The 26,960-nt window shown below is 40.1% G+C and overlaps 1 protein-coding gene across 4 annotated transcripts in view; it reads left to right on the top strand.

Moving 5' to 3' along the window:
- LOC129495490 (cytochrome b5) overlaps positions 1 to 26,960 on the top strand; it is a 37,247-nt gene that overhangs the window by 8,305 nt on the left and 1,982 nt on the right. For 2 of the 4 annotated variants that reach the window (XM_055303039.1, XM_055303040.1), the window contains exons 2-4: positions 19,662 to 19,790; positions 21,624 to 21,653; positions 25,668 to 25,702. In XM_055303039.1, the coding sequence (XP_055159014.1) occupies positions 19,662 to 19,790; positions 21,624 to 21,653; positions 25,668 to 25,702 (194 nt within the window). Of the gene's footprint in view, positions 1 to 19,661; positions 19,791 to 21,623; positions 21,770 to 24,596; positions 24,621 to 25,667; positions 25,703 to 26,960 lie in introns of those variants that run through there. The other 2 variants (XR_008661534.1, XM_055303041.1) reach the window with 2 other exon arrangements.

Below are 26,960 nucleotides of genomic sequence, written 5' to 3'. Positions count from 1 at the left end.
GTGGTTGCTTTGGGTTTTCAGTTTGGAGAGTGTATGTTATTGTATTAGAGAATGTAACTTCTAGAAGAAAACCGAAACTGAAAAACTTTGTCTTGTGGAAACAGATTGCCATCTCTCTGCTTAATTCTTTTCAATGGCTTTCTGTTGCATTGATAATAAAAATCCCATCTCTGTGTCCTGGTTTAATAAGATCTGCCTGATCTGGCCCCTACCTCAGCTAGTAATACTATATCCCCCTGCCCTCCACCCCTCGCTCAGGCCCTCTCTGTTTCTCAGACAAGTCAGGCTTGTTTCTGCCATAAACCTTTGTACTTGTTCCCCCTCTGTGTGATGTATATTCCCTTGATCACTGCGCTCGTGAGGTCACATGTCAGTATGTTTTCCCGGGACTGGGAATCTTCAGTCCCATCATACTGATTTGCTTCTCTGTTAATACTTCACTCTGTTCCTTGTTTGCTGGCTTGCAGCCGTCCCCACCAGACAGCCGGGCCCCTGTCTGTCTTACTCACTGCTCCATATCCTGGCATATAGTGCTCGTGGGTGGAGGAGGAGAGCTTCTGATGGAGGGACACAGACACATCCTCTGTTCTCTCTCTCTCTCTCTCTCTCTTTTCTTTTTCTCTTTCCACACCAGTGATACCTACTGGTTTTGTCATGACATGATCCTTTCTTGGTTCATAGATGTTTGCTTGGATTCTGTCCCAGAGATTTAACAACGTAGAAACTGGTGAGACATTACTGGGACAGCTCAGATGATGGCATAGCCCCAGAGTATGGAATGCGTAAGAGTGATACCAGCAGGGCTCCTGAGAAGTAAGGAGAAGAACGTGGAGAGTCAGAGGCTGGGGTTTCCTGTATAATCTGCCAACAGCCAGTGACCCTGCCTGCCCACAGCCCCTTCTTCAGCTCCCTGCTGCTCTTCTGCATAAACAAGCTCCTCCTCCCCTCACCCCACTGGGTGGTTCTCCTGGTGTTCAAGCATGCTCTATTGCTGCTGTCCTAAAACACACTCACACACAGCCTCTCTTTACTTCCCCTTCCTGGGGCTCCTTGTTTTCTGCCCCCTGGACAGTAAAACCCTCTGAGAAGGTTTTTGAGCCTGTTGTCTTAAATTTGTCTTCACTGTTCTCTTAAAACAATTTACCAACACTGTTCCTGCTGAGGTCTCCAGTGATGCTGCTGGTCCGTTCACAGCTCTCCTTTGCTTGACTTACCTGCACTCTGTGACCAGACGTTCCCCTCTCAGAGATGCTGTTTGCATGTCGCTGCCAGTGCTCTTCTCTCCTGGTTTTCCTCTTGCCTCCCTGGTCTGCTCTCTGTCTCCCTTCTGACCTCAGGGTGGGAGTGCCCTCCAGCCCAGCATTTTGCCCTCTCCATTGGCCATCTCATTTACTGTCATGACTTTAAATGTGCTGGCAGCTTCTGAAGTTATATCTCCAGGGCAAAAAGACTTTTTCCCTAGCCTTGGGCTTATTGTGTGCACAGTCTGCTTCATGTCTCTGCTCCAATGTCTGCTAGGCCCCTTACACCTAACATATTAAAAAATGAACTGACCTTCCCTTGTAAAACTGGCCCCATTGTGACACTTCGGTTGATGATAGTTCTGTCCATTGGCTCAGGTCAAGAACCTTGAGGTCCTATTTGACCCTTCTCTTACCTCACACCACACATGAATCCAGTAAGACATTTTGTGTTCTCTATTTTTATAATATAGTCAGATTCTGACTAATTTTTCCGACTTCTCCCTGCTGTCTCTCTAGTCTGAGCACCATTGGTCCATGCTTAGTGTCCCTTGCCTGGGACAGCATACTCTCACTATCATAGAGTGACCTTTTAAAGTGTAAGTCAGAAAATAAATAAACAAATAAAGTAAAATGTAAGTCAGCGGTGCCTGGGTGTCTCAGATGATTGAGTATCTGCCTTTGGCTCAGGTCATGATTCTGGGTCCTGGGATCAAGTCCTATATCAGGCTCCCCGCTCAGCAGGGAAGCCTGCTTTTCTGTCTCTCCCTGCCTCTCCCTCAGCTCATGCACTCTCTCTCAAATAAATAAAAATCTTTAAAATAAAATATAAGTCAGAACATGTCACTTTCTTGTACAAATCTTTTCATGACTAATTACAACACCTGATTTAAGACTTAGGCTATAGCTATAACAATCAAGAAAAGTTGGTCCTGGTAGAGAGACATATGCATAGATTGCTGGAACAGAGCAGAAAACTAAGAGATAGACCCATGCAAATACTTCTGACTGGTTTTAGACACAAGCAATTTGATGGAGGAAGGACAGACTTTTCAACAAATGGATCAGGATCAATTGGACATCAGTAGTCGAAAAATCCTGACCTAAACTTCACACTTGATGAAAAAAACCTAAATATAGGTCATAGATGTAAATATAAAATGTAAAGGATTTTAAAGAGACTTGGGCAGAGTTCTTAGGCATGGTAGTGCAAATGTGGTCTGCCTGAGAAGAAATGGATAAATTGGGCTTCATAAAAACGAAAAATATCTGTTCTTTAAAAGAATGAAATGACAAGCCACTGACTGGCAGATAATTTTTTCTAATCTCATATCTAATCAAAGACTTCTATCTAGAATATATAAAGAATTGTCTGAATTCAATAATAAGAAAACAACCCAAATAGAAAATAGGCAAAAGACTTGAATAGGCATTTCTTCCAGAAAGATATGTGGATAGCAAATAAACATGGAAAGATGCCTGGCGTCACCACTACAAACCTCCTAGAAGAGCTGTGATGGGGTGCCTGGGTGGGTCAGTCAGTTGAGCATCTAGCTCTTGATTTAGGCTCAGGTCATGATCATAGGGTCTTGGGATCAGCCATGTTGGCCCAAGTGGGGCTCTGTGTTGAACAAGGAGCAGAGATTCTTTCCTTCTCCCTCTGCCACTCCTTCTGCTTGTGTATGGGTGTGCTCTCATGCACTTGTGCACACACTCTCTCTGAATTAAATCTTAAAAAAAAAAAAAGACTGATAAAAAAAAATACTGGTAACCCAAACGTTGGTGAGGATGTGGAAATACTGACTCCAGCATGCATTGCTGGTGAGAATGCAGAATGGTACAGACACTCTGGAAATCATCCTGCTTTTAAAAAGTTAACACATGCACATAACATATGCGCCAGAAATCATACTCCTAGCCATTTATCCTAGAGAAATGAAAACTGTGTCCATGTGAAAGCCTATACACAAGTCCCAGCAATTGGGACAATGATGGTGCATAGAGAGGACTCGGTTTTTGATGACTGAATAATTAAAAGTTTATAATTGTGAACTATTAGAAAATTGATAACTGTTGGTTAGTAGCTTTATGTGTAATATCCCCAAAACTGGAAATAACTCAGATATTCATCAGTGGTTAGGCTGGTACGTGCATAGAGTAGAATATGACTCCTCACTGCAAAGGGAACAAAGCAACCCGAATGGATCTCAAGGGCATTACGCTAAGTGAAAAAAGATAATCTCAAAAGATTGCATACAGTGTGATTCCATTTATGGGACATTCTCAAAATGGCGAGATTACAGAGTGAGCACCAGATAAGAGGTCATGAGGGTGACTAAACGGGCAGCGGGAGAGCCCTTTGTGATGATAGAACCATTCTGCATTATGTGAAATACATGTGGGACAGTGCTACAGGCCAGGACACACCAGCACACCAGACCGACACGTGAGTGCCCACAGCAGCTCCCTGAGAAAGTCTGGTGAACTGTGTTATGCCAAGGTAGCCATGGTTTTGATAATGTTCTGTGCTTCTGTAAAATGTCATCCATTGAGGTAGTCTGGGTGATAGGTTCATAGAACCTCTCTGTACTATTTTTACAACTTCTTGTGAGTTTTTTCAAGATAGTTAAAACAAAATGCCTTCAGCAGCTCTCTCTCTTTCATGGTTAAAGCCAGTGTTTGATGGCTATAAGGTCGCATGTCGCTCGGAGCCAGATTCCATCTCTGATAGTTCACTCTGCTGCCGCCCTTCTGTCATGTCTCGCTTCAGGCATACTGATGCTCTGTTCTTCTGTGAACATGCCAGGACCTGACCTCCCCCACCTTAAGTACTTTGTAATGGAATATTCCCCCAAATACCTGCAGTGCTCACCTGTTTACCATCTCAGTAAAGCTTGTCCTGACCCCTGCTCCCCATTTAAAAGTGGAAGTTCCCCCAACGCCGGGCACCCCAACAGCATTGCCCTACCCAGTTATACATATTGCTTGCCCGTCTCCCTCCATGGATGCACGAGCATATGTTTTTCCAGCACATGCAGGTGTATATACTTCCTGTTTTATTCCCTGGTATTTCCTAGCAACCAGAACAATGCTGGTACATAGAAAGGACTCAACAGGTATTTATTGGATGAATGATTAAAAGTTTTTAAGTGTAGAATATTAGAAAATTGATGCAGGATGTCTGTTGGACTAAAGTGAATGATTTCCTGATAGCTTATTTTATTTGCCTTGCCCCCAGATACAGGTTTGAGCCAAATTTATTGTTCTTAACCATAGATATAAAAGGAAAAATAGGCCTAAGATTTGAGGAAGAAAGTGAGAAAAGACAGATTGGTGCAGTATCAGCCCTCCTTTCCTTACCCCTTTGTTAACGTAGACTGTCCTATCATCTCGTCATTTGGCTATTCTAACCCATGGTGGATCTCAGACTGTAGATGGAGTAACAGTGCCTCATAGATCACAGCCTGCCCGCCACTGACTGGGCCCTCGAGTTTGGTGGCTTTGCTCAACGTTGGTTGAGATGAGTCATGAGGCAAATGGTATGCTCTTCCAACTCCTCTCCTGGCCTCAGCATCCCCTGCTCTTTTCCCCTAGAAGCAGGCATGTTTCTGTCCCTTTCCTCTACCCAGGGTCCTTTCTGCAGAATCAGAGACTTATGTTCCTTTTGGAGATAGAGGAATAGTTCTGTCAGTAGATAACACACTTGCTTTATTGTACCTACTGAGAGAAGTTTAGAAATGGTGGAATTAAAAGTATACTGACTACATCAAAACTATCTTTGATATATGGCACATTTTCAGCCAAACATTTACTATCTCAACTCTAAAAATAACCAAGAAGAATTTTGCTTCTCTCTTTTCAAGGAAAGACAATCTTAAAAGCATTCTGTGGAATAATCTCCAGTTCACAGCTGCATCACTTATCTGTTCTCATCCCCGTGACCCTTAGGAATACTCCCTTGTAGGCAACGTTTGTTATCCTGGCAATCGTAGTTTCTGTTAACTCTCGTCATTTGTTTCTGTAGCTTAGTACAATCAAGCCGAGTAAATCTGAGATTTAATCCATAGAAATCTCTTGAAGATGAAGGGCAGGATAGAAAGAAGTGGGAGATCTTTTGCATTTGGTGCTGGACTTGGCCTTCAGCAGTTCATGGGCACGGGGTAATGTTCAGGTTCTGGACAAAGTTCTCTGTGGAAACATCAAATGGGGGTGTTGGAGAAAGAGAGTTAGATCGACATTACTAGAATACCTGTTACATGCCAGGTGTTCTGCTCTTTGTACTGTTTGCTCTCCTGGGGAGAAATTTGTGATGTGGAAATGGAAGCTTAGAAACATCTAGTACCTTTCTGGGTCACTTCGCTAAGATTGGAAGAGCTTGTTCAGCTTACACGGTATTGCCTGAACACAGATGCTGTGACAGCTGGGGTACAAATTACAACTTCTAGAATACTAACCATGACACAGGGACTGAGGAGTGTAAGTAGGTAGATGGTAGAGCTCACTGAGGTGGTCAGGGCGGTATCATGAAGGTTTAGAGGCTTGTGGTGACTGATGAGGGGTCTAATTTCACATTTTGGTAAGTGATATGGGGAAGGGTTAATTATAAAGCCAGTGGGAGGTGACATGTCCTTAATTCTCCTTTCTAATTGCCTCCCCTAATCCAATAATGAAAACAAGTGAAAGAATGTTCCAGCAATTCATCTTTATACATGAGAAATCAGGTGATTTATACTACCTGTGCAGTTTGTCCAGGATACCCTTGTGTTTCTGCCTCTCGTATTTCCTTTGCATAGAACCTCACTCCCTTGTTAACCCTGGGGAGCAGCTGTTGAACCTTACACACTGTCGTTCAAGCATCTCTCCTGAGTACCATTCCCTGGCCCCTCCCTCGTTGGCCTCCAGCACCTGGGAGGTTATCCTGTCACCTTCTGTGCCATAGTTCCTATACCTGGCGCTTACAGTGCTTAGCTATTATATGTCTACCGGCCTGTTTGCTCACTAGCCTAGTTCCCTGAGGATGGGGGCTGATACTTACCCATCTTGGAAACAATAGAGCTTGGCATGTCACTTAGCAGATGTGTGGTGGATGGGTCTTAAGCTAGCGGGGAAAATGCTACATAGGCTTATAGGTAAGCCTTACCTCTCCTCCCATGATCCTCAAGGGAAACAAGGAGAAGTAATTCAGATGATGCTGGTGAGCCTCTGGCCCCAGAGCTTTGATGATTCAGTGAGAGGGTGCACGTAAAGCCCTAGGCAGTGCAGAAAAAGTGTCTAGAATTATGGAAAACATTTGGTTGAGCTATCTTATTTTTTCTAAATCTTGTATAAATTGTTTATGGTCCAAATGCCTTTGAATTGTTTTCATTTTTGGCTTATCTATTGCAGATAATCTCTTTAAATAAATTTTTTTGCTTAGTCATTGTTTATGGACAGTATGTTTATTTGATCTTTTTTTTGGGCAGTGTTAAGTATTGGGATTGAAAAATCCTATTTAAAACTTTAGAACTGGTAGACTTTGGGTCCACATAACATTAAAATGGACTTTAATTTTGGGATTTTTTTGTTGTTGTTGTTATATTTTGTTTTGCTTGTTTAACCAAACCCTTGAACAGAATGACTTTGACCTGACACGTTGTGATTCTGTAGTGTAATTCTTCATACCCTTCTGAGGTTTTCATAGGGATTAACCTCACAGAATTGTGAGGTGTGTGTGTGTGTGTGTGTGTGTGTGCGCGCGCGTGTGTCTGTTTCCTTAGAATCTTGCTTAGTTGATAAGACCCAAGAAATCAGAGCAAATGACAGAAGCTCTTGGGACCTAGAAAAAGTGAAAGAGGTTTCCCCCTAAATCCTCAAATTTATGGAGAAAATTTATTTTTAGGGCATTTTATCTAAAGTCACTTTGATCAGAGACAAAAACATGGTCAGTTAATTTGCATATTCAGAAAAGGGAGGCTAAGCTATGAGTTGGACACCAGGCTTCTGGTCTTGCCTCCTCCATGGACTGTCAGTGTAATGTTGGGCTTAATTTCTCTGGGTTCCAGTTTCTCCATCTGTGAACTTGAGGATGTTGAGTCTCTGAAGGTTCTTTCAGACCCTGACATCCTGGGATTTTTAACCTTCAGCCTACTTTTTTGAGTCAAAATCTTTAGCTCAGTTTTATGCTTTTGATGCCAACCTCACAAATGAGGTGGAGGACAGCAGGACATTCAGGAAGCAGAGAGTGGTTTATTAAGGCTGGAGCCTGTGATGGATTGAGGGAAAGTAGAAGGCTGGAAAGGCTCAAGTCTGAGGGCGCAAGGTAAGATGACATGCCCCAGCCTAATCAGTGAGGCAGGAGCTGGGGGCACATTCCTTCTTCTAATTTTGGATAATCCCATTTACATTAGGGAAGGCAATCTGCTCCACTGAATCCACTGATATGAATGCTCATCTCATCTAGAAACACCCTCTCAGACACCCCCAGAAATACTGTTCCCTCTGGGCATCCCTGCACCCAGTTGGGCTGGAACATAAAATGAGCCATCAGATAGCTTTATGTATTTTGCTTTATTCAAACTTTTCTCTTTACTAACCCTAAGCATTCATGTACATTTCAGCCAGTAAGCCTTCCTTGGTACTCGTACTCTTCTTGAGCCTCTTTATCTGCTGCTTATCCAAATTTTTTTTTTTTTAAGATTTTATTCATGAGAGACAGAGAGAGAGAGAAAGAGGCAGAGACACAGGCAGAGGGAGAAGCAGGCTCCATGCAGGGAGCCCGACGTGGGACTCAATCCCAGGTCTCCAGGATCACACCCTGGGCTGAAGGCGGCGTTAAACCGCTGAGCAACCCGGGCTGCCCTGTTTATCCAAATTCTAACTCTCCTAAAGGGGCTAGATTATCTTTTAATATAGTCTGTACTTTCTAGACTCCTCAGTTCAGTCAACAGTATTTTTAATCTTTTAATATTGTTCTAGTTCTTTTTATGTATGTGAAGACCATTGTCCTAATATGGTTTTAAGTTTCTTGACACTGGGGGAATAATGTTTATTCACATCTTTTAAATGCTTTAGGACTTTAGTGCCTGATGCATGGTATTGACAAAATGATGGATGCAATGATTAGAATTAACCTCAGAACTCCAAATGACTGTGCTTAAATAAGAAGTTTTTTTTTATAAAGAAACACGCTTTGTAGTCTAGGCCTAGTGTGCTGGCTGTGTTCCATCAAGCCCTCAGGGCACTATACTTCTAGTTTACTTCTGGGCCATCGCTAGGGTCTGGTCCTCATCTTCCTTTTCAAAGGCAGCATCTCTATTCCAGAAAGCAGGATGAAGAGAAAGGGCAAAGGGGCACACTATTCTAAAGAGAAGACTTCTAGAAGGTTCTTCAGACACTTCCACTTCTATTCCATTAGCCAGAATTTAATCACATGGCATACCCAGCTGAAGGAGAAGCTGGAAAAATCTCTGTTCTAGGTAGCCATTTGTAGCTAAAAGTTTAAGTGTTGTGGACGGAGCAAAGAGTATGATGAGCCATGAGCAGCCTTTGCTGCCACTGACCTGCTTGTGCAGCTGAAGGCACCCCCTGTGCTGTGTAGATATTGAGGCTTTCTTTGTTGAAATATTCAGGAGGCATTTGATTTGCGTGCAGAAATTCACCACTATAGATATTTGAGTGGGATACATGAAACAGTCAATATATGAGGATGAACATTGTAGCAGCAATATAGAAGATGAGTAAGAATAGGAGAGGAGTTGGGGAGAAGAGGACTAGTTTGGTGGCTGGAGCCATGAACTCCCATGAGCCCTCTCTGGTTTTACTTTCAAGAATGCAAGCCTTTCCTGTCATGTTGAACAACACCTAACATTTGACTTTGAAATTTTACAATTTGTTTTTTTCAGAGTCACTAAAATGTAGGAATTCTAGGAGTTAAGGTCAAAGACTGAGCAAAAATCTTATTTTCTATCAAGCCAAAGACAGTCTCCTATATGAAATTACTTCCTTTAAAGGGGAATATAACTAGCACAAATTCTAAAAGTGTAATTTGTACCCATCTATATTTTCTAGTGGAGGAGCCAAGGAACCGTAAAAACAATCGCAGAAACAAACTGTAGGGATGCAGAGTGGATCTGAACTCCACTAATTTCACAAGTGCGAGGAATACAGTACCTTTTTAAAAAGTCTCTCTGGCTACAACTTTCGGTAGATGGTCCTCTACCTGGTGAAGATGAGTTCAAATGCGAACAAACGTTCTGATGAACTTTCCAAGACTGGTGGAGAAGTATTTTCACTCAGTAATTAGTTTTGGAATTAATAGTATTTACAGGCTGCATATTTGAAGTATTTTCACTCAGTAATTAGTTTTGGAATTAATAGTATTTACAGGCTGCATATTTGAATTGATTTTCTTTCTCATTAAGATTATTGCCTTCCTGGGGAGGTGGGTGGGAGCATGGGTTAAATAAGTGATTGGGACTAAGGAGGGCAGTTGTGATGAGCCCTGGTACTGTGCTGGAGTGTTGAATCACTGTATTGTATTCCTGAAACTAATATTACACTGTATACTAACTAATTAGAATTTAAGTAAAAACAAAAAATTTCACAAATCACATTATGGCAGAGTAAGGCTATAACAGATCTCTAGCTTAATGTTGTAACAAAAGGATGACTAATAATTAGTCATTTGAAAATATTAAGCTATTTCTAAAAATGTTTCTATTGCATGTGATAAAAGTAGAAATTCAAATTTTAAAAAAGTACTCTTAAGGAAAAAAAATTCCTTTAAAATAAAAAAAGATTATTACCTTCCTAATAAGAATTCATTACTTATTGAAAACATCTGTATCAGGAGAGGCATCTAAGTTTATCTTTTTTATTTTGCCAGTTTTTATAGATGCTTTTTTTTCTATATTATTGCCATTATTTATTATATGGTGTACTGCTAAATATTAAATAAAATTGTATTGCAGTTTTAAAAAATTCCCTAATTTTGCATTTATTCCTTTACTTAGCATTTCTCTTTGGCCTCATTCTAAAAAAGGATTTGTAGCTTCACTTTCATTATGTTGATGTTATAATTCTTGGCCTCCTTAACACACAAAAATAATCTAAGACTTTGCCTTCACCGACTGTACCTGGCCCTCTGATATGTTTGTACTTTTGGGCTCTGGTAAAGCACCTTATAGATTACCCTGATACTCATTTTTTTCCCTGTGTATGGGAAATTGGACTTATTTTCATTTGAAAAAAGTTACATGTTTATGTGGCATTGCATGTTGTATGTTGTATCTCTTGCTACTAGTTATTACTGAAGCAGAGAATATCCAGGGGTAAGGGAATGAGGTGTAAGAAGCAGCTCTCTAGGACTGACTTTCACTACTTGGATTGATGGTGCTGCTGTGACATCAGTAGACTATAGGAGTCTTGCCATTAGGTTTGGGTCACATCCCTTTTTTTTTTTTTTTTTTTTATTGACCTGGGGTATAAACCATTGAGCTACTTAGTGTTAAACAGACCACATGTTCTCTCAGTCAGATTATTTAGACTTTGGTTATGATTAGAGCTTATCATATGGTTTCTGAGTGGAGGCTGTTGAGTGTGGGGTTAACCCTGATAACATGGGTACCCCTCTTGAACAAAGCAATCCCAGGAGTACTTGAGCCCCAGTTCCACTGAGTGTTTTTCAGACAAATTCTTACCAGTAGGATATATTTGGAAAGAGAGGTGGGTGGGGTCATGACTAGGCTGGCTCTGTAGGTGAAGAGTGACAAATCAGTCATTGCTTTAAGTGTGTGAGATTTTCTTTTAAGTAAACTATTCCCACCCACATGGGGCTCAAACTCACAACCCCAAGATCAAGAGTTGTATGCTCTACAAACTGAGCCAGCCAGGCGCCACGAAGTGTATGGATTTTTCACAGCATATAACTCATCAATATTTACCTGCTAATACTAGCATGTCACTACTAATTTAAGATGAAATGAAAATCTGAGCTTGTTTCTTTTTGTTAGTATTGTGCAAAGAATTGTAAATACCGATTAATTTGTTATGGATATTTGGTGCTCAGGGAAGAAATACTGATCGAGTTTATAATATTTTCTTTCTTTTTGAGCTCTTACATTTTTTAGAAATCAGGTAATAGACCTATTAGATCGAGTGCCATTAATGAGGTATGGGTGACCTCATCCCCATCATTCATTTGGCATGTGGAAGATTCCATTGTTGCCTATCCTCTATTTGGGATGACCTATTCTTTCCTTGGATTTTGATACTCATTTAACACTTCTTATTTTCTGCCTTATTGGTATTCTTCTCATTTTTGTGTGTATTTGTGAGTTCCTTGACTTCGATAAATCCTTAAATTCACGAGTTTGTTAAATTCACAAGTAACATATTTCTCATGTTAAGTGTAACTGAAAAACTTAAAAGACCACTTTAGACCTCTAGTGATTGTAAAAGGACAACAGCCATAAGCTAGTTATTTGTTAAATTAATATGAATAAATTGCTTTGTGTCATACTAGTCTTTATTGCATTGTCATTATACAGACAAGGAACTTCAGCATCCTTATCCTGTAATACCCTAGGGTTGGTAAAACAAGTCAGGCTTGATCCTACAACCTGCCACAACCACAGAGAAGAGTCATTTAGTCCTTGGCCATCATATCTTTTATCTTGGCCTCTCCTTGAATGAGTCAGTCGACAAAAGTTTTTTCTTCCAAGGCAGTTTGGTTTATGCTTAGCCTTTATTCTATCCAGTGGCCCTTACCCATGAGCCTCCTCACTCTGGGAGACAGTGCACTACCAAAACTGTGGAGTTGCCTCTGTTGCTTGGTTTCACATATACCTGTCTAATAAATATATGAATCTTTCATTGCAAATGAAATGCTTTTTCAGTTTTTACATAGGTTGTCTGTATGTCTTAAAAAAGATTTGTGCTATCTATGGCTACAGGATCCAGTGTGGTAGCTAATGGGTGTACATGGCTTATTTACATTTAAATGTAAATTTAAATTTCTGACCCCCATTTCAAGTGTTCAGTAGCTGTGACTAGCAGCTACTATCTTGGGACACTTTAGATATAGAATATGTTCATCATTGCAAAAAATTCTATTGGGCAGTACTGGTCTGGAACAGTCACTAAAGCAGCTTTGTGAAAGCCACTTGGTTTTTGTGTGGATGGTATATTTGGTGGAACCATTTGTATTACAATTCAAAGCCATTTCTGAATTCACATCTTACTCCAAACCAAATTTCTGATGTCTGTCAACACAACCATTGTTTTATTATACTTCTTGATTTTTCTCATTTCTATTACCATTATTAACAGGTGACTTTTTTTCCAGAGTGATTTGTCACAAAGAAAGCTTTTATCACATCCCACAAGTTATAGCATTGAAATTAAGTTGAGAATCACATTTGCACTGTGCAGTGGATGCTGGGCAGTAGCTAAGTGCCTCATTTGCTCCTGACTCTTAGGGAGAGTGACTCAAATCCATGTTCAGCAGTGCTGCATATTGCTACATGTTTAGGGCCTGTTGGGTCATTATTCATGATTAGTCAGAAATGTGAGGCTGTGTCAGTGGAGGCCAAGGGATTTTTCTCTGTTGTTTCTTTAAACCTCAACTGAACTGCATGATTCTTCAGGATTGAGCCGTGTTGATTTTTCATGAACTTTTGTGTGTCCCGCACAAGGTCTTGCTCGCAGTAGATGATAAATATTTTGATTAAATAACTTAGCAGTTAAACATAAAATTATATGGTTTCTGAATGGTAAGAACCATTATCAGTTCAGGAAAAGAAGAGTGGTATGAACTAGAATAGTTGAAATGAGAATGTCATCAGCCACATAACTCTTTATATGTAATGATTCCAAAGCCAGTGCGTAACAACCTGTGCTTATCTCTGTTAATTATCCAACAATTACTTAAAATATTTCTTTGTATCTGCCATGTGCCAGGCATTGAACCTAGGTATTGAGGCAGTAGTGAGACAAAAGTCTCTGTCCTCATGACTCTTACAAATGGATATAAATATAGATTGTAATAAGTGCTGTGAAGGGGAACAAATAGGAAGTTGGTAGAGAACCTGATGTGGGGTGGGCTCTTTAGATGGGAGAATCCTTGAAGGGGTCTAAGAGGCCAACTCGAGTATGAATGAAGGATAGATGAAATCAGGTAAACATTGGGAGAGGAGCATTCTAAGCAGAGGCAGATGGGAAGGATCTGATGTGGAGAACAAGTTTAGCAAGACAGAGGGCCTGCCCCAAGACTGGCAAGAACTGAGCGAGGGAGGACTCGCTTTGCCGTCATATGAAGCTGGAAAGACTTTGGATGTTAGCAAGTTGGCCATCCTCAGTCTGTGATGCTGTCTCTTTTCCTTTTCTATTTCCCTTTTACCTCTCCTCATCTCCACTGTCACCAGCCACCCTGGACTAGGTTAACATTAGCCCTTCCCTAGAGTATCTTAATCACCTTTAAAAGTCCTCATAGTGTGACAGTGTAAGGGAGCTAATTGTAGGAGGGGCAGGAGACCAGTTAGGAGACCATTGCGGTAGTCCATGCTTTGTGTTGATGGCTTGGTCTAGGGTGGTAGTGTTGGAAATGGGAAGAGGTGGTTGGATTCTGAGTATGTTTTGAAGGTAGCCACCTGGATTTGCTGGTGGGTTGGGATGGAAAAGAAAGTGGAAGAACATTTGACTTCTAGTTTTGGACCATAGCAAACTGGACCATAGTTTCCTGAGAATGGAAATTCTGGAAAGCAGTGCATTTTTTCTTAATCCATGTATTTATTTTAGAGAGAGAGAAAGCATGAGCAGAAAGGGCAGACGGAGAAGGAGAGAGAATCTCAAGTATACTCCGTGTCGAGTACAGAGCCCAACACAGGGCTGGATCTCACAACCCTGAGATCATGACCTGAGCTGGAACCAAGAGCCAGACACTCAAGCAGCTGTACCACCCAGCTGCCTCTGGAAAGCAGTGGATTTTGAGGGAAAGTAAAACATTTGTTTTTGTTAGGTTGTGTTTGGGATATGCATCAGATGCTGATTGAACACATGAGGTAGCCTACTGTAGGTGGGAGGACTCACGCTCAAAGGAAGTTGGTATTTCTCAACTGCACTCACTAGGGAACAGTGATTTTCTGGATGAGAGACCAGGTGAAATCACTGAGAGAGCTAGTACAGGTAGATAATGAGAGAGTGCCAGGACTGGGCCTAGGGTGCTCCTATTTTGAGATTGTAGATGAACAGATTAGAAAGTAGTGGCCAGTCAGGTGAAAGGGAAACCAGAAGGGCCTGCTGTCTCAGCAGCCATGAAGAGCCAGCATTTCAAGAAGAAATCATTTCACTGTGCCAAGATTGCTGAGGATTTTTATGCCTTGAAAAGTAGAAAGTCAGATATAATTTCAGGCCCTGGTTGCCAGCATTACTGTCCATACCACAGAAATTTACTGTGCCTTCTGAAAGTGTCCTAAGGAGTGGGACGGGACTGTAGCAGTTTATGTCTTCTGGATTATGGACTCTGCCAATCTTTTATCTTTTCAAATATATTTTCCCGTACAAGACCCTTTAAGGATGTCCAGAGTGAAAGCTGTTTCCAGTTATTTCATTGGTATTCCTTGGTTTCTACCTGGGGGTTTCATACGGTGTCAGAGCAAGTATGTTTGGATAACTTGTGGAATAGAGATATTGCAGAGGTAGACAGAGGGAATTATTGGATTACCAGGTATGTGGATATAGTGAGTATGTAGAGGCACTGCTGGAACCAGTCTACCACCAAACCTGGTCTTCTGCCAGGATTCCCATTTCCAGCAGTTGGCACCATCATCCATTTGATAGTACAATCCCCAAACCTGCATCCTCATGTTGCCTCTTCTCTCTCATCCACCATCTTCATCCCACCAAGAAGTCCTTCCTCTCTTTCCTTCTGGGTCTTCCCTCATGCCATTTCATCTCCATGGCTGCCTAGATTATTGTAATGGCCTCACTGAGTTGTCTTCCTGAATCCTCTCCTGACCTTATATCTGTTGTTCACTCTGAAGACCAGGTTATATTTTTAATACTAAATCTACTTTTGTCACCTTCTCTTCCTAGATCTTCTCAATGGCTTCTCATTGCTTGCAGAAGAATGATCAACATCACTGAAGAGGCCTGGAGCCCTGTGTGGCTTGCCCTGCCTCTGCTGCTTCCCCTTTCTCCCTCCTCGGCCCTGTCATGGGACATTCATCCCCTGTCTCTGCCCCTCCTTGACCTTGACTCCTGCTTTGTATCTCAGCTCAGTGAAGCCACACCTGAGTCCTTTGTGTTGTAGCCTTCATGGCGCTGTGCTCTTTTGTTGCAGAACACTGATTTTCACTTGCAGTTAGTTGTACAGTTAAATATTATTCCTGTGGGATCCCTATTAGTTTGTAAATCCCCCAGGGCATGATCTGGGGCCTTCTCGGCTCCCTGTGTCTGGCACACCTCGGTGTCTGGCACATGGAGACGCTTGGTGTGTGTATGTTGAGTGGATTGACTTGAGCACATAATAATGCAAATGGAAAATGAAATCATCCTCTGGAAAAATGGGAGATTTTATGTTAGAAGTACAGCTCTCATGGAAATAGCTAGTTTTCATAGCTGCGCCCAGTTCTGTTCATCATGGGTCCTTCTTACCATCAAACCTGATGTTCCCTCTCGTGTCTCTCTTTGGGCCCTACAGCTGCTGACTGCCACCACATAGTGGGATGAATGGGGCCCTAGTGAGGTCTGCTTTATGAGGGCAGAATTCTACTACAACTTCACCAGGGTTTGCTCAGACTCTTGAGGAGAGTCTCACATCTTTTGTTACCTCTGATCTTGCCTGTGTGTGACTAGGCACTTGTTCTTTTCTGTACATCTTTCAGAAAATCACCAGATAATTTTCATCACCTAGTAGCAGTTTGTCTATTGCTTTCCTCTTCGAAGCTTTACCTTTTCTTTGAGTTTCTCTCAAATTCTAGAAACTGCCCAACGGATAGCAGTTAAGTTTTCTCAGAGCTTCTGGGCACAAAGTGTAGACATATGTCATCCCTGGGAGTAACCAAGATGGTACCAACACCAGTGTCCCCAGGTCTGACTCTTAAGGAAGTGAGTTTCCTTCAGGCTTAAAATGAGATGTGTGCATATTAATGCAGCAGCATGCATCTACTCACAAGAGTGAAGAGAGAGACAAGGTAAATCACCAGGTTTCAAACCATCATGATTAGACTTGATATATTTCACAAAGTGTGTATCTCTCTCTCCACACATCATAAATATATTTCAAGGAAAATACTTGGTATTACAATAAGCAAGTCCTGTATCTTTTGCTGTCTTATCAAGACGAGTTATTTTGTTCCAGGGAAAACAAAACAAAATAAAACAAAACACAAAACCATCTTTTAATTAGTTTGTGTTTTTTTACTATTTAAAAAAGTAGGGCAGGGCAGCCCAAGTGACTCAGCGGTTTAGCACCGCCTTCAGCCCAGGGTGTGATCCTGGAGACCCTAGATCGAGTCCTGCATCGGGCTCCCTGCATGGAGCCTGCTTCTCCCTCTGCCTGTGTCTCTGCCTCTCTCTCTCTTTCTCTGTGTCTCATTTTATTCATTTATTTATGAATAAATAAATAAAATCTTAAAAAAAAAAGGTAGGGCAAAGGTATTTTAGTGTCAATTCGTTCATTCTGTAATTCTTTTTAAATAGTGATCAGTGGAACCCAAGATATCTTTCTTGTTTTTCCCTGAAATAACTACGTCACAAAGATGGTTTAGGTAAAGTCTAAAGCATAGCTAGATGCACACATACGTACATGCAGAGACATACTCTTCTGTTGTCCTTGCTTGGTCAGAAATTAAGTTGAGAAGTTGCCCTTTTGTTTCAGGTTAAGATTGTCATGTTATTCTCTGTGAAATAGAATGTTTACTTTGTACATTTTAGCATTTTAAAAATCAAAATTCTCTATTTTAAAAACTTGTCTTGTTTTATGATACTTATCAAAGGCCCAATCTGTGTTTTTTAACCTCATTTGAAAATTTTCTTTGAAGATAGGCTGTAACTGGAAACTAATGATTCACTCTGGGAGATTTGTCTATGTTCACATATCCTTAATAAGAACCAAAAGTTAAGGAACTCATGAGTTCAGCCACCCACTTTGAAGGAAAACAGTCTGTGAACTTACATAATTTGTGGGTGCTGAGTAAGTTGTCATTTTATATCTCTTGTGTTTTGCTTCTGTGCTCCTCAGTCCATGTCCAACAGTAAGTAGACTGTTCCAGAATCAACAAGTCATGGTTTCCATTGCCACAGTCTTTTTTTTTTAAAGATTTATTTATTTATTTATTTATTTATGATAGACACACACACAGAGAGAGAGAGAGGCAGAGACACAGGCAGAGGGAGAAGCAGGCTCCATGCCGGGAGCCCGATGCGGGACTCGATCCCGGGACTCCAGGATCGCACCCTGGGCCAAAGGCAGGTGCCAAACCGCTGAGCCACCCAGGGATCCCCGTCCATTGCCACAGTCTTGAAGGTGCATCAGGAAACTTCAGATTGCCTTTCAGAATAGGCAGTCAACTGCCTTTACCCTTGGTGTGACCTCTTGTGTTTGTTTAAAGTGGACTTCTGACATTCTGCGCCTCCAGTAGAAGACGTTTAAATAAATCTGGAAATTCCTGCAGAATAAAGCATTACATAGCTATTTAAAAAGTCATTTTGAGGGACGCCTGAGTGGCTCAGTGGTTAAAGCATCTGCCTTTGGCTCAGGGCCTGATCCCAGGGTCCTGGGATCGAGTCCCACATCTGGCTCCCTGCATGGAGCCTGCTTCTGCCTCTGCCTCTCTATCTCTCTGTGTCACTCCTGAATAAATAAATAAAAATCTTTAAGAAAAAAAAAAGTCATTTTGAGGAAAGATGCCTGATGACGTTGAAAAATATTTTTTTGACGTTGAAAAATATTTAAGGAAAATGCTAAACAGTGTTTATTCGTTAATCTGTGTCAGACACCTATATTAAAGCATTTACTCTTTAAAAATTTTATAGGATAAAAACCATTATTTTCCTAAGTTCACATAGTAGAAGTAAGTAACCACTAGCGTTACTGTCTCTGTCATGTATTATAATCTGTTTTTAATCTAACAAAACCATATGTCTAAGGTAATGATCTCAGTTTTCCTTTAAAAATTGTTCACATATGTACGTGTGTGTATCCAGCCCTATTGAGAAGCAGGGCCATAGGTGATTTCTGCGATATTTATTCTTTCCTGGTATTTTGCAGTTTTACTATAATGTAATGGATAACTTTTATAATAGGGGGAAAAAACAAGTAGATTTCTATAGCAGTAGATATATTTAAACAAAGTAGGAGGGGAAACGGATTTCAAAACAGAATAATTGTCCACCTTTCTCTGTTTATGTACCTTTATGTTTTTCATCACTGGGAGAAATTTAAGGACAGAGTGCTGTCAGTTATGCAGAGAATTGTTCTGTTTAGTTATTGGACACGTAGTTTTAAAGGTGATTAGCTTAAGGGCAGGGTAAATTTGATCTAAGGAAATAGTGAAGCTCAATTAAGAAGGTTTTTCTCCCCCATACATATATTTAGGGTGATATAACCAACCACTTAACTTTCTTTTCACTTGCTTGAGGGCTCCATTCCTTGCCTGAGGATCTCTGGACTTCATCTGTGTCTGTGCCTGGGTCCCTCTTGTCAGTCCTCCTCCCTGCATTGTTACCATCTGTTTTTTTTTCCTGATTAAAGTAGCTAAGAGCACTAAAATATTTCCTTTCCACAAGGGCTTTCCCCCCAAGCCCCAGTGGAGTGTGCTGCTCTTTCTCCCTCGCCTCCCTTGTCCACATCAATAATTTGTCCCTATAGCAAGCAGCTTGAGCAAGTCACTGCTGCACCTGCTTGCTTTCCTTTTTCTTCCGTCTGGAAAGTGAGTTCTGTTGGAGGCAGGGGATGCTCTTGCCTGTCCAACAGGCTATATACGCTGCCTGTACTTGGCTGGCAGACAGGGTGCTTTTCAGAGGTGAGTTATCACACAGTTTCCACCAAAGGCATAGTTGTGTAAGTCCATACTTAGACCAAAGAAGTCAAAGATCAGGGTAAAGGTCAAGAAAAACAATGCTGAGTTTATGGAAAAGCAAAGAAGACATTCCCCAAAGATTAAAAATCTGTTATCTAATGCTTTACTACCATAAGAGTAATCTAGGGAGGTGAACATCTTGATTATTGGAGAAAGAGTCTAATGAACTTTCAAGAAGGAAATTGAATACAAAAGAGTATACAAAAGAGTATACTGTTTTCATCTGTATTATGGATGAGTTGTACTCACACATTGTCATCTGCCACTTCTAGAGTAGCAATTTGGTTAAAGAAACTGGCCATTTCCTTTTAGCTCATTTGCCTGGAAAAGTATTTATTTTTTGTATCTGTCCTTCAAACAGCATCCTGGTGGGGAAGAAGTATTAAGGGAACAAGCTGGAGGGGATGCTACTGAAAATTTCGAGGACGTGGGGCACTCTACAGATGCCAGAGAATTGTCCAAAACATTCATTATTGGGGAACTTCATCCGGTGAGTATCTCACTGGGGGCCTTCTCTTTCAGGCTGTGGGTTGACCTTGCTCAAAACTGTAGACTTGCATATTAACATAGTTGAAGCAGAAGTAAAGCAAAAACAATTCCTCCTGATTTTATAGCAACATTCTTGTAATAAACAAATCAACCAGAAATTTCTTTGTATTTCCCTGGTTGCAGTTTTCACTGACACTCAGAGTAAGGACTCTGTAACCCAAGGCCATGGTAGGGGGACAGAGCCTCTCAGACTGTGAAGTGTCACCAAGCAACAGATTTTAGAAGAGGGGGTTCTTTAACCCAGGATAGTTTGGTTTTTTTTTTAATTTTTTGACTAAAATATTTTACTTAAAATCCCTTCTACTGTCATTAGTTTGAGGATATTTTAATTAAAAAAAACTGATTTAAAAAAAATTTTAAATCACTTCTGTTAAATGAACAGATAAATAAACTCTGCCTTCTGTAAAACCTACACATTCTCCTCACTCTTCTCATTTTACCCCAGATCGTTGAGAACATCACTTTTGGTGCCAGTCTCTAGACTAACTTTGGGAAAATGCTGGCCTAATTTAGCTTTTATATAAACCTGGGGCTGTAATGTGATTTAGGCCCTTCTGTGGCAATTCTGACTGACCATATAAACCTTTGCTAATCTGTCAATGGGAAGTTATCAGGAATGTAGCTGAACACTTGGGAAGAGGTAGTGGAGTGCTCCTCCACACAGTGAATCCTATGCCATGCATTCAGCTTTTCTCACCTCTAGAGAGCACCTGGGCCTCTCAGCAGGGTTGCACCATTTCAGTCTTCTGTCTGCCTCGCAGCTCCTGTTGCTTCACTGGGAGCAAGCCAGAGTGGGTAGCAATCCTGTTAGAAGTGGCCTAACAAGAATTAGCATAGGCATGTGGCCTCAGCTCAAGTAGGCACTCTGAGAAACCACTGAAAAACAAAAACTGTATGAAAAGTTTTGTTGGTTAATGGTTTTTACAATGACCATGAATGAAGGAAAGCTTAAAGTACACTTTTTATTGAAGGCCTGAAAATAGGAAACCTGTTTCAGAGCAATTTCCATTGAATGGTAGTGGGGTAGGTTGTTTGGTGGTAGGGAGGTGATACTCTGAAAGAATAAGCTTCACTTACCTGGAGAGTTTATTCACCCACCTATTTTCATCTTCCTCTTCATACTTAACTGAAGTGAAGTAGTTTTATGGTAACCAGGGAGGTAACCCTTAAAATGTTTGATTGTATCCTTATTCTTTCCTTTCCAAACCTGTGGGTGTAGAACATGTGGGTTTTCAGGCTGTGACTACAGCATTCTGCATCATCTCCCTACTGGGATCCCCTGTGGTCACCTTCAGGTGACCCTTAATTTGGACTACTTCAACCAGAGGTTTTAAGAAAATTACAACCCTGCAGTTGGGAGATTGCAGGAATTCACTCAGGATATCACACCCAAGTACACACATACAGCTATACACATATACATACACTCATTTTAGAGGATAGGAGGATCAGGATTTCAGCTGATCCCTGAATTAAAGTTCAAAATCCAAGTCTAATAAATGTGTATGCACATCAACATATACATATGATTATCGTGGATGATATTCTAAACTTTGGGACTCTAGATTGAAAATTAATCACTTAATCAGCTATTAATTTTTACAGTCAAGTCAGATGGATCAAACTTTGTGATTAACAACCTAGATAGATGAACCCAAAATATTAATTACTGAATATAATTAAAAAAAACTCAATGAAAGCAAGTGCTTTGGACATTGTACTTTTGGAAATGTTCTTTCATTATGTAATGTGCTTTTTTTTTTTTTAATTGCAGGATGACAGAGCAAAGATAAACAAGCCTTCGGTAAGTGTGTCATCTCAAGTGTCTCAGTGGCTGTGTCTGTCTTCACTGTATTTCATACCTGTCAAACTGGAGAACAGAAATCTTTTACCTATTTGAGGCCAGCAAGGTCCCTCTAGGTAAGATGAATATGTAACCTGTTGGCTCAGCAAAATACTTTGTAGATAGACCACCCATTGTGTTTCATTCAGACAGCTTGTGTGTTCTCTTTGTAAGACTCTCAATACATAATTTTTTCATCATAATTATTAGTAGATACCTTGTGAAGAGCTACTTGTATAAGTAGTACTGTGCTGCTAATCTCAAAGATTTGACACAGGCCTTATTTTCAGAGAACTTAAAATCTGATTGAACAGGGGTCTGAATACTTGAACCTTGGAGGACACTACCCATGTCGTCTTCATCCACTTGGGACATAATAGGTATTAAATAAGTATTTGTTGGATGAATGTAATGTTAATCAAACTAAATAATAATTTTTTGATGCATTTTTCATTAGGAAAGGAAAATATATTCTAGTAATGCTTATTTTATGCCCTGGCTCACTAGCCCTTCCCTCTGAGTTGGTCATCACTTATGTTTGAAGATAAATCCCTAGTAAGAATTGAGGACAACCAGTGCCCCTGAAAGTACAAGCAGACAGAATAGTTACTGGCCTATAATTAAAGGAGGAAAGTTTTGCTTAAGCCACAGAAAGGAAGGATAATTTTTCCATTTTGGTTTCTGCTCTTTTATTAGAGCCCAAAAGTGAGACTACATAGGGCTTGTAGGAAGAACTGGTGAACTCATTTACTAGCTGCTGTTGACAAGACATTGTCTTTAATCCACAGCAAAATCAAAGCAGTAAATCCAATAGCGCATAAAGGCCATGCTTACCTTCATACCTCAGTGCAATAAGTCTTGCGTAATACTATTTCCTACAAAGCAATTTCATTTCTATCTTCTCTTCTCCCTATTCAGAAAGTTCAGTGTTGGTGATTGGAGTACTTTGGGAAGATAAAAAATGGACTTCCAGAATTTGAATTGCCTCTGTAATAGTTGCTCAGTCTTTGATGTTGGTTCATAAGACATTAGCACCTTTTTTGAGGGTACTTTTGGGATAACTGAAATCCTGTGATGCATATAGTTTTTGCTTTTTCTCCACAGTCAGGGAAAAAGTATATATTTTTTCCTATTAGGTGTTTAGAATGTTAATAGTTTTGGTGCAAATCATTTAGTTATAAAATAAAGATTTTGTTAGGTTCATTACATTAACTATAGATTTAATAATGTAGGTCCAACCATATTTCGAATTTTGATACCTACAAACAGAAATTAGGGCTGAGATGGTAAGCAGGTCTCCTACCATACTGTTACGTTTCTGAAAGACAGACCCTTTCCTCTTTTAGAACATATATGACTTTGCTTATGTGAGCAGAAGTGGAAAAAGGCAGGACAAGAACTCAAACTTTCTTTCTTAGAGGCCGTAAGCAAATACAGTGAAAGAAAATACATGACCACTTTTTTGAATTTATCTTTCTTATGCTTCTTTGCCAGAAGATAGTGTCCTTAGATAATTTATTTTGTTGTATCTCTGTATAACCATCTGTCTATCTCCAGGCTGGTAAGTGTACTCTGTGGTCTGAATTTTTTAAATATTGCCACATAAAATATCTAGTTGAATTGTGAAATATGAAGCAACAAAGATTATTATGCCCAAAGGAAAACATGGTGTTTAATTGCCAAAGTAAGGTATTTGTAGACCAAGAAATGATGCATTTTTAAATAAATTTGTATCAGATTTGCTTACATGGAGGGTATCAGTATTATCAGTACTTTTTCTTGGTTGTGGTTTTCAAATCATTGCTGTTTAAGTGACTTTATTTGGTTCTTACGAAAACCCTGTGGGATCCATTGACCTTCCAGGGAAGGTGTAAAAACAGTGAAGTTCAGACCTTGTTACAGGTCACACTGCAGAGCCATGGCAGAGGACCCGTCTCATGTTTGGCAGATGTAGTCTCTTAAGCTTCTCCTGAAGGCTCTATACCCCAAAGGCATCAGTGTCCCTAGTATTTTTAGGAAAGCCTTCTAATTAGGGAATATGCTAAAGTAGATGAATGTATAAATGAGATTATTTTGATTTGCAGAAACTTGATGTACTTTGCATGATTTTATGTACAGCTTCTCATGTCCTGATGGAATTAGTAATCATTCCTCTGTGAAATTGAACCCTTCAAGGTCATGAAGTGAACAGGTGGCAGAGCCTGTAATAAAAACCATAGTCTTTTCTCTGCCAGTTGGTTTTTCACATATTTGTTAGTTAAACACAGAAACCCAACTTAGGCCCCTTAGACCACTGGACAGGCGAGACAGTTTCATTTTCCTTTTTCATCAGTGTGGTAAGTGGTTATTTAAACTTGCTTAACTCTCAGGCACTTTTAGGTTAAGAGCCTAACGTAATAAACACTCAGAAATGTATATAATTTTTTAAAGTACAACTCTTTAGAAGATCATGATTGCTGGTGGCAATGGTGCCCTAAGAGTTGTAGCATTAACACACAGGACAGTGCTGGAGGAGGAGGGACAGGCCAGCCTAGTTTCCCTAGAGTTGTCAGTATGTTTGTAAAATGCACGTGCTTGGTATAACAAAATAACAGATATGTGTTTGTGTTGTTTACTATTCCGGGCTTAACTTTCTATTGTAACAGTAATATTTTACCTTCAATGAACTGTTGTGCTCCAGTTGCTGAACTTATGTCTTCTATTAGCTGAATAATCATTTTGCATAGTCCAGTGACTTCTGGTAATCTTTGTTAATTTTATTCATATATACAAAATTAGAAAAATAATCTTGCAGTAGTTATGAATACTTTTTGTAGTCGCTAAGATTTAACATTGCTTGAAAAGATAATAAATGTGTGTTTTCTTTTTAAATGATTTATTCCCCCCCCTCCCCCACTGTGTCAGGAATCTTAAAGGCCATGTTTCCAGGTTTGTGGGTCTCCTAACTGATTTGCTTGCTCTTCCCTAACAGTTTTCTGCTTTTTCATGGGGTTTCTCTAATGTGCTGCCTCACTGTGTGTGTAGCTTTGCCTCATCGAGAGTGGATTGTTTTGCTAACGGCTTATCCTGTGCTTTGGGAAACTGCAGAGATAAGCTCTCTGATGGAGCTACCTTACTTACTGCTATCTCTGAGGCACTAATACTTTTGCGGGTGTGAAATTTCAAAGAATGCTTAAGTTTTCAATCCCAGAAAAGTTTATTTTTCCTTAGGCCTTCATCATTCAGCTGTTTGGGGAACTATGTATTTTTCTAGAGCCAAAATTAGTTCATTTTCATGGTACTGGCAGAACTTCTCTCAAAGTTCTGGAAGGCATAATAGGCCAACTGTGAAAGACCCCAGCACAGGCACAGGGCATCTTTATTTGGAGGTTTCTTGGCTGGTGACTGTGTGAGGTCAGTCCCTGAAGCCTCCACGTTTTAGAACTTCTTGTCAGAGTTAGAAAAGGCCAGGAAAGGTGTTGAACCAGAGTGTGATAATTTTCATGAGTTCTTATTTTTCTTTTTTTGATTGTCATGTCTTTTTAACACAATTTGGATACACTTTTACTTCATATAAAATTTAAATGAAATAACTGATTTTATTGAATGTTTCATTCATCCTTTTAGAGAATCAGACTTTTCTTCCGAAAGGTAGTGTTGGGGTTATGAGTCTATGTACATGATCTTTGTCTTCAGTTTCTACATTATTCAGATGTGTACTGTGTTGAGGATATTTTATGTAGCCTGTTTTTAACTTTTTTCAAATTATCTAGGTTATGTTTGTAAGTGATTTAAATACAGAATTCTTAAATTTTTTTTCTGAAAAAATGGTGAAATTAGACATTTTAGTGAAAAGTTTATGATGTAATTTTCCCTTTCAATGTGTTTTGAAGAATAGTGAAAAAAAATATTGTGGTCTTATTTTAAAATGCTCTTAGTCAATTGAATAAATGTGCAGATGTTCCCTTTAAATTTACTTTTTTTCTTGTATTTCAGGAAACTCTCATTACTACTGTTGATTCTAATTCCAGGTATGTGGTAGTTTTCACTTAAAGTAACTATGATCAGAAAGCCCGCTGAATCAGGGAGGGATTAGGGCCCCTCCCCCATCTGACCCATCTGAGGCTCAGGCTTCCACTGCCCCCCTCAGTGGACATCCCAGGGACATCTCCACTTGGTGCCCAGGTGACTCAGGACGCCCCCTCCTCAACTGTCAGCTCAGACTCTGGACACTCTTCAGAACAACCCCAAATCTCGCCCTCCAGCTGCATCCACCCTATAGAATATACAGAATAAATTGGGTCTCCCTTTCTCCAGGGTAGTCCTGTGGCCTGCACAATCTTTGATTGTCTAGGCAAACATCCTTTCTATTCAGTATATGATCCATTTCTTATATTGTAGTGATCGTCTCTTCCTAAGCATGGCTCAGTGTTCCTCTAGGTGTAACATGAATCTTTCATTCTGAGACTGGATTTCTGCGTTACAGTCCAAGATCTATTACATTTGTGTCAGCTCTACCATATTGACTTGTATAATTGGCATTTATCTGTCTAGTAGATAAAGATACTTGGCCCCAAGCTCAAAACCACACGTTTATGCCTGTTTTATTTTACCCTGTCAAATATAACTGCCCAGTCTCTTGGTGTTCTGGTACATTCCCTGCCTTCAGGCAGTAGTACTTTGCCGTATGTTTCATTGACAGGTCAGTTTTCTGACCTGTCAGAACCTCACCAAGATGAAAGTTACATTTGCAGTTTAAATCTTTTTATTGAACTTAATTTTTGTATGAGTTGATATGTGAAGAGTATTAAAAGATAGAAAGTTTATGACAGAACATAATTGTCTTTATAGGTATTACCTGGTCTAATTCATATTCTATAACCTGTATATTTTGTTTTCTAAGAAATTATAGATTCATAGCTAAATTGAAGATATTCTAGCTTTGTCCCTGGTTTGATCTGTGATCTGTCATTTACAGTGAATTAAAAAACTATGCCCCAGGCCTGAAACAGTGTCCAAATTAGGCATTTTTCTGAGTTTATACCTTTGAGCCACAGATTAAGTAGTTTGGGCATGCTCTTGATTTGTTAAATCTACTGTGCATGTGTAACAATTAGAGTTTCAAAACAGAATCATGGAACATAGAGCTGTGGTGCTCATAGCAACCTTAATAATCCTGTGGCTCAAATTCCTTAACTTCATAGTCTCTGAGATGTGCTTTTCTCTTGGTTATAGAGCCTGCTGATGGCTGTCCCAAAATAAGAACCTTGATTTCCTTGTTCTCAGTTT

Source organism: Nyctereutes procyonoides, unplaced genomic scaffold, assembly GCF_905146905.1.
Source record: "Nyctereutes procyonoides isolate TBG_1078 unplaced genomic scaffold, NYPRO_anot_genome, whole genome shotgun sequence".
In the NCBI taxonomy this organism is placed as follows: Eukaryota; Metazoa; Chordata; class Mammalia; order Carnivora; family Canidae; genus Nyctereutes; species Nyctereutes procyonoides.
Note: the sequence above shows the minus strand (reverse complement) of the source record. Positions and strands in the feature narration are given on the sequence as shown.